The 8,123-nt window shown below is 42.8% G+C and overlaps 1 protein-coding gene across 1 annotated transcript; it reads left to right on the top strand.

Annotated features, from left to right (window-relative positions):
• Positions 1–1,366: 1,366 nt before the first annotated feature.
• On the top strand, positions 1,367–2,831 carry LOC138614810 (caveolin-1-like). Its single transcript, XM_069688390.1, has 2 exons — positions 1,367–1,710; positions 2,573–2,831. Exons 1-2 carry the CDS (start codon positions 1,675–1,677, stop codon positions 2,765–2,767), a joined length of 231 nt encoding a protein of 76 aa, XP_069544491.1. The 5' UTR covers positions 1,367–1,674; the 3' UTR covers positions 2,768–2,831.
• Positions 2,832–8,123: the final 5,292 nt, after the last annotated feature.

An 8,123-nucleotide genomic window follows, 5' to 3' on the forward strand; every position in this document is an offset into this window, starting at 1 on the left:
TTACCTTTACAGACCCAGAGATTCACAGGGTTCTCTCATGTAGTCGCTGCACCGACCAACAGAACCTGTCATATCAGAACCACTTTCATTAATGCACCCTTTATTGTTAAAGTTATGAGCTATGAAAAGGGAAAACTTTGGGTTTCAGATTATAAAATATCCTTCTGACGGATGTTCTGTGACACTTTTGGACCGTAGTCTCTGTATAGACATTAACATTTAGATATCAGAAAGAAACTTATTATTCTGCCACCAAATGTCTCACATTGTCCTTCACACCAAGACGTGAAACAGGAGCAACATGAAGTCTGCATAGCAACAGCAACACAGTGAAAGTATAAAGGTCCAAAAAGTAAAAGAAAGTATGTTCTTCTGGCAGGAAGATGAAATCACAACGTAGCTGGAAAACAGACCAACCTGTGAAAATCAACACACTCGTTCAATAAGAGGTGTAACTGCTTTGAGCACCAGGAATGATTTGTTTTGTAATATAAACACATCAATAAAGCATTAAGAGAGAAGATGAAGGTTGTTTTCAGTGTTTTCTTGGTAACAAGCTGACAGAAGGTTGAATGTAAAAATGCTTCAGTTCTCCATCCTGTCAAAACCTCCAAGGAGCTTCAATAATGTCTGATAAATGATTTATATGCACAATCAAGTATTTATTTAAATCCTTATAGGTAAAACAAATACATTAGCAAGCTGGCTACAGCAGAACAAAAAAACCTTAAAATACACAACTCCAAGTAGGAAGAGTAGCTCCTCCTTGAATTTACTGAGCATGCGCACTGAGAGGCATGAACTGACGCTGGAGCATGTTGCTCCCAAAAACAAAGTGAGAACTCTGAAAAAGGAAATAATAACCTGATTAGTGAGCTGATGTCAGTGACACATCCAACAATCTGCTATCACACTGGAAACAGCTGAGTGAGCAGCTGTCACTCACAGGTGAGCTGGACAGGAATGTAAACAGACCAGAGAGGCCACGTGCAGCAGATCAGCCTTGAACCGGTGACACCAGCTGGGATGTTCATTCAGAAACACTTGGTTCACCAAACATTTCAAATCTACAACTTATTTGTATGAAGCACCTGCTGACAGACAGGATTTCATATTTGCTGAATAAGCTGAAATAGCTCTGTTTCCTCTGAAAACGCCCTTCATTTATTTGTCATGCTTGTTTTATCCCATGTGTATTTGTCTTGCTCCCTCCATCCATTGCAGCCTCTTGAACTGGTCTCCCTCAGACTGAGGTATGGCAGTCTTCCACACCTTGCCATTTCCAATTAACGCCCACATTTCACGGAACAAACACGGTAGTCTGCTCTGCCTTGATCCCCAAATAAAGTCCCTCCACGGCCGTCCCCCGTCTCCCCCCCCTCAGATGGACATCACGTCAGTCTCTCCTCCAGCCGGGCAGGTTTCGCGGTGACTCTCCTCTCTGTGCTCTCAGGTGACTCCCGGGCTGCGAACACGCGCTCTGCGGGATCCGAGGAAACACGGAGGGTTCCCTCCGCGCGCTGGCATTTGTAGTCCCGTTCAGCGGACAGGGCAGGAATCAGTTCCCTGAGAAGAGCCCCGCTCCTCTCAGTCTGCCTCCACCCTCCCACTCAGCTTCCTATATTGTCTTCTTGTCGGTTCCAACGCGCTGATCTCTTCAAACTTGGAGGCAGAATGACAGGAGGACTGAAGGACGGCGACCCAGAGGAGGTACAGTATACTGGCGCTGTTTTTAGTTCTTCACTTGGAGCTGACTAACTTTCTTCATCCAGGATCTCATTATTTCCCCTAAAACGTTTCATTCACAGGGAAAAATCCGTGTTTCTCTCCAAGTCAGGGCGCTATCGTTATCTTTGTTTTTCTGGCACCTCGTCATGAGCTTTCTCCCACACACACGCCGAGGGAACGTGAGGCTCCGCTGAGTTTACGTTAGTGTGTCGGTGTGACTTTTACCTGCGAAAGTCTTTATTAACAGTAACCGACTGTTGTTTTCACGCATCAACCTGAAACGTTATATTTTTGTGCGTAACGTGAGTTTTCACTCATAAATCCTCCACGTGCTTTAAAGCTAAGTAATGAAGTCGTACTGTCTGAAGGAGGGTGTGTGACAGATTCGGGTGGGCACCACGGTGGTCTTTACGCACTCCGTTTTAAAGCGATGGAAACACGTGTTTTCAGACTTTTCTTCATGAGAAGTCATGTTTTAAATATAATTAATAACCCATGTTTGCTGAAAAAAAATTCAAAATATATTTTGAGAACAAAAACTATTATTGAGAGAGTTGTTTAATGTTTGGAGTATGTGCTTTTACGCATGTCTTTAAAACGTTGCCATGTCCCGGGTACATGGAGGATCAGTCAGGTCAGGTTACTGGATGTGTGCGTGGGAGGTGAGGACCCCTTGCGGCGGGATGGAGGGGTGTGGTGCTGCACTTTCTCTTCTCCTAAACCCATCCCTGTTCGTGGGGCAGGCTGGTAACAGCTCCAGTCTCTCTCCCTCTCCGCGCGCTGCACACAGTCCTCCTCCTCCTCTTCACGCTCTTCCTCTTCTGTCTCCTCCGGATCCTCACAGGAGTTTCTGCACTCGCCGTTCATCCGAAAACAAGGGAACATTTACAAACCCAACAACAAGGACATGGACAACGACAGTCTGAACGAGAAGACGATGGAGGACATCCACACCAAAGAGATCGACCTGGTCAACCGGGACCCCAAACACGTAAACGACGACGTGGTCAAGGTGAGTCCAAGCTGCTGGAACTTCTGAGCTTTAAGTTTGAGCTGCAGTTGTTACGAGCTTTCTCTCTATTTAACCACAACATACCACAATACCTGTTCAAGAGTTCACTCTGTGTTTTATCTGCTGAGTGAAGCTTCCTGCTAATCAGCATAAAGTGAGATCATCTCTGCTCTGGGGTCTGTGAGTTAGTTGTCCGACTGCTGTTATGCGGCTGTGCGCGTCAGAGGCGCGCGCAGCCGCTCCAGCAGCGTCCCCCCTCAGTGACTTTCCCCTATTAGGAAGAAGCTCTGCAGATGTGTTCAAACTCATGGAGGGAATACAGTGGCACGCAGTCTTGGTGGGTAAATACGTGTGCGTCAGTCTGAGTGGAGGCATCCCGACCTCTCCAACGGAGGAAACATTACGAGTTTCCTGTTGTCGGAACACACGTTTCCCACAGAGCTCGCTGCACACGCCTTCTGTTGGGAACGTGGAATTCTTTCCATAAGAGAGCAGCAAAGTGCAGGCTATTTATTTAGTTTAAAGGAGTTAGCAGAGGGATGAAGTAGCTGCGGGGGAGTGGTGGAGCCACCTGACGCGTCTGTGTGGAGCAGCAGCTGTCGAGCTCCTCCAGCTGGAGCAGGTTGAACATCAGAGGGGTCACGGAGCTCTCAGCGGGGGGGGCGCGAGGCTCACATCTCTGAAATACTGGAGCTCTGCCTGTTAAAACAGGGAAACACCCAAGTAGCTGGTTACTGTGAGGGGGAACCCCCCCTCCTCCCCCCTCCCCTTTGCATGCCTGCAGCTGCTTCAGAGCAGGAATATTCCGGTTGTTGCTTCTTATTGGCTGCTGTCAGGTTTGACTTTAGTTCACTGGAAAAAGATTACTGGGAGACACAGTCTGTAATTAATGTGATTAAAATGAGTTTAGTGTCAAGAGGTTTCCTCCTCTGTCACATTATTTAATGAAGGCATCAATTCAAGAATATTGCTTTTAATTCATAAAGTTAAATGAATAATAATTACGAGGAATACCTTAAATTCTTGGAATCGGACAGTGATTCACTTTCGCTGTTTCAGGAGCTGTCAACATTTCACATGTTGAATATGTATAATTCACATGTATGTCAATATTCACATGTTTCCATGTGAATATTCTGCTACATTTAAAGAAAATGAACCTAAATGGTAACTTTTCTTTCCTCTCTGCTCTCTTCTTCTTCTTCCTCCATTGTGACAGTGAGTCAGACTCTCCTTTCTCAGAATAGATGCAGCTTTATGAAGCCCCGCCCCCTCTCTAATCAAGTCATCAGACGCTGGTGAACTGATCTGACATCACATGAACTGTAAAAATGACAACTATTATAAAGAACTTCAAAGAAGCTTAACAACTTCCAACTTGTAACAAATGGTGGAACGTTTTTAAAGTACAACTTTTACTTTCATGATACTTAAAACTGCTCTCTAATGTATTAACAAATTAAGATTTTTCAAAAATAATGGGCATTTAATATCTAATGCTAAACCGCAGCGTAAAAAATAGGTGCACCTTTATGCACTAATGCTACTCATTATGGATGATGTAACATTATTCCTAACATCATAATATAGTTATATACAGTGAGACACTGGTAGAAACTATTCTGCACACATAATGAGCACTTTTACTTTGAATTCTTAAACTAAACCTTTCTGATGGTACTTTTACTTGTAATGAAGTAGTTTAACATGATGTTGGTATCTGAATACTTCCTCCCATCTCTGTTTGTAACGATATCACAGACCAGACAGTCAGTTCAGATCCTGTCTTCCTGTCTTCATGAATCCCAGCAGGCCTCTGAGGAGCCTCTGGACTTCTTCTTTATGATTCTCTGTGGGTTTCAGACTAAAGTGGTGTTTTTACAGTGCTGTATACAGCAGCTCTGAGGTGCTCTGAGGTCAATGGAACAACTCTGCCAAGTGGAAGCGTGTGTTCCGTGTGCACCAATGAAAAGCACACGCAGGGAATCCCTTCCACCGTGACCTCACACACACGCAGACACCTAAATGGATGCTTTCAGACCCACTGTGTACAGAGTGGACACAGAGACACACCTTCTCTCAGTCAAAGGAAAAGACGCTGTGCACTCCTGTAGCTGCTGCAGCTGGTCTCAATCACCTGGCCACATCAAACCAGCTCCATTACTGCCGTGCATGTGGAGTTTACCCTGCAGAGAGTTCTTTCCTCCGGAGGAGCTGTGGCTCTTTACACAGTACAGAGGAGGGAACATGCCCTCACTGGAGAAAATGTTTGAGAGGGAGTTGTGAGAAGTTTGAGCTCTGGCAGCTGATCCAGAGTCCTTCAGGTCACAACGAGAGGAATGAAAGACTCCATGTGGAGCAGCAAAGCCCACGATTGGTCGTATTTTACTGGATTTACTGGGATTTCTTGGCTGATAATCGATGTAGTGACATTAAAGTGTGAAAACCTCCTGATTTCTGTGCTTTTGTCAGAACTAAAGGATTAAACACCTCTGTGGGCTGAGATCCTTCAGACTCAGAGCAGTGCGATTTGTTTGCATCCAAAAGTCATGCAAATGAACAAATACGATGGAGAGACCAGAGAACATGCAAAAGATGGTCTGCAGTGCACTAAAGCCATCCGTGTAAAGAAGATTCATTTATAAATGATTATGATTCTATTACAATTAGGGTACATTTTGTAGAAGTGATCATGTGAGTTTCAACTGAAGTAGGTTTGTGATTTTAAAGATGAAAATATGAAACAATCCTCGAAAGGGAGAATGTGTTGAGTAAATTTGCCACAAACTAGTTGTCATTTCATGATTTGTAAATATAATTTCTCAATCAAAAGGACATTTAAATTTAAAACAATCCTGTTCGAGTTAGAATGGCTCCATAGTTTTTAGTTTTATGTTTCTGCTGCCGATCATCGTAATCTGTCTCCTCAACCAAACCAAACACGACCAAAGCCCTCAAAGAGTCCATTAATCCAGCAGTGTGTGACCTTCTCCTCCGAGACCCGCTCAGCCTGTTCAAGCACAGCCGACACTCTGCAGATGGAGCTCTGGAAATAGCACACGGCCTTATTTATTCAATAATACAGTTGCCTTGGCGATGGGTCACATGCTGACCCCAAGACTTCATTGTTTCATATCAAACTTCTCCTTGGACTGCAGCGGTCCTCACGTTGAATCAGCTGCTGAACATAGAGTGTAATTATGAAGCTCTAAAATATTATTTTTAACTATGATTATTGAAATAAACTCCTGAAGTCAGTATCTTCTGAATCTAGAGGATTTTTAATTTGCTGAAAACTCTGCACTGTTAAACATCTTGTAGAAAACAGTTTTCATACGGTGGATAGTCAAATGACTTTTGGACTAAAGTCTTCATTTATAGTTTTTTCACCATGATCCAGTTAACAACATAATAATCTCCTGAAGAAATCTGTAAAACAGAAAAACATGTCCAGTTCTGACTTCTTGTATTGAGCATATGTTAACAGGCTGTCTGCAGGTGGTGAAGATGATTTTCCTCACAGATAACAGGATGTAGAAAACTAAAAGCTGAAGTACAGAATGAAGTAAACCAGCAGCGAACAGCTTGACTCTGGAGTTAAAACGTCTCCAGCCGCCCGCTGCGGTTCTGTTGTGCCTCTGCAGAAGGCTCTCATTTAGCTTCTATCAAAGTTCTGGAAACTGGCGCAGAGTTGGTCCACTTTAAAATTTGTAGCTGTGGAAAAATTAAACGGACATCGTGCTGGTTTTGTGGCTGCAGTCAGATTTATATCATAAGGCTGCTGTGAGAGAGGCTTTATGCTGCAGAGTTTAAAACTGGACTCACAAGCTGCTGTTGGGAGGAAAGAAAAGTAACTCGGCCTGGATATGAAGGATTCTGGTCCAAACTAAGTTTTCCAGGATTTAAAAAAAAAACAGACATTTACTCTGACATAATGATTAACAGCATGAAGTCCTAAATTGTGTGATGAGTTTTATAGATATAGACACAGTATATCACATATTCACAGTGTTAGGATGCTGTTACTTATATTGAAACATCTAATATATTCATTTGTACTGGAAAAAAATGATATATAGGTGTAATTGGATGTGTGTATTTATTGTATTTTCTGAGAACACAACAGAAATATTTCAATTGTTTTTGGAAATTGAATGAAATCTTTATCAGTTTTATTGCTGTTATTCTTTCTTTTTAATAAGATATGGTCAATAATCTTCTGAAATATTATTGAAACAAGGTCATTTCTATAGGAAACAGGTTTGAATATTCTTGCTGTAATACTGTAGTGTCTAATGGGTTAAAACACTGTCCATATTCTGGGATGTCTTGCCAGCTAATAACGGCCTGAAAAGGCTTAAAAATGCCCGAAAACAAAATAAAAATTCAATATTTTGGGTAAATACACTTATTCAGGGTTTAGATTATTAACCAGGATGGACTCAGGTAATGTAAGTTAGTAACACTGAACCAGGATGGACTCAGGTAGTGTAAGTTAGTAACGCTGAACCAGGATGGACTAGTTAGTGTAAGTTAGTAACACTGAACCAGGATGGACTCAGGTAATGTAAGTTAGTAACGCTGAACCAGGATGGACTGGTTAGTGTAAGTTAGTAACACTGAACCAGGATGGACTCAGGTAATGTAAGTTAGTAACGCTGAACCAGGATGGACTAGTTAGTGTAAGTTAGTAACGCTGAACCAGGATGGACTCAGGTAGTGTAAGTTAGTAACACTGAACCAGGATGGACTCAGGTAATGTAAGTTAGTAACGCTGAACCAGGATGGACTCAGGTAGTGTAAGTTAGTAACACTGAACCAGGATGGACTCAGGTAGTGTAAGTTAGTAACGCTGAACCAGGATGGACTAGTTAGTGTAAGTTAGTAACACTGAACCAGGATGGACTGAACCAGGATGGACTCAGGTGTAAGTTAGTAACGCTGAACCAGGATGGACTCAGGTAGTGTAAGTTAGTAACACTGAACCAGGATGGACTAGTTAGTGTAAGTTAGTAACACTGAACCAGGATGGACTCAGGTAATGTAAGTTAGTAACGCTGAACCAGGATGGACTAGGTAGTGTAAGTTAGTAACACTGAACCAGGATGGACTCAGGTAATGTAAGTTAGTAACGCTGAACCAGGATGGACTAGTTAGTGTAAGTTAGTAACACTGAACCAGGATGGACTCAGGTAGTGTAAGTTAGTAACGCTGAACCAGGATGGACTCAGGTAGTGTAAGTTAGTAACACTGAACCAGGATGGACTCAGGTAATGTAAGTTAGTAACGCTGAACCAGGATGGACTAGTTAGTGTAAGTTAGTAACACTGAACCAGGATGGACTCAGGTAATGTAAGTTAGTAACGCTGAACCAGGATGGACT

Source organism: Brachyistius frenatus, unplaced genomic scaffold, assembly GCF_029030835.1.
Source record: "Brachyistius frenatus isolate BFR_SWC_R1_liver_20210118 unplaced genomic scaffold, ASM2903083v1 Contig_581, whole genome shotgun sequence".
Classification (NCBI taxonomy): domain Eukaryota; kingdom Metazoa; phylum Chordata; class Actinopteri; family Embiotocidae; genus Brachyistius; species Brachyistius frenatus.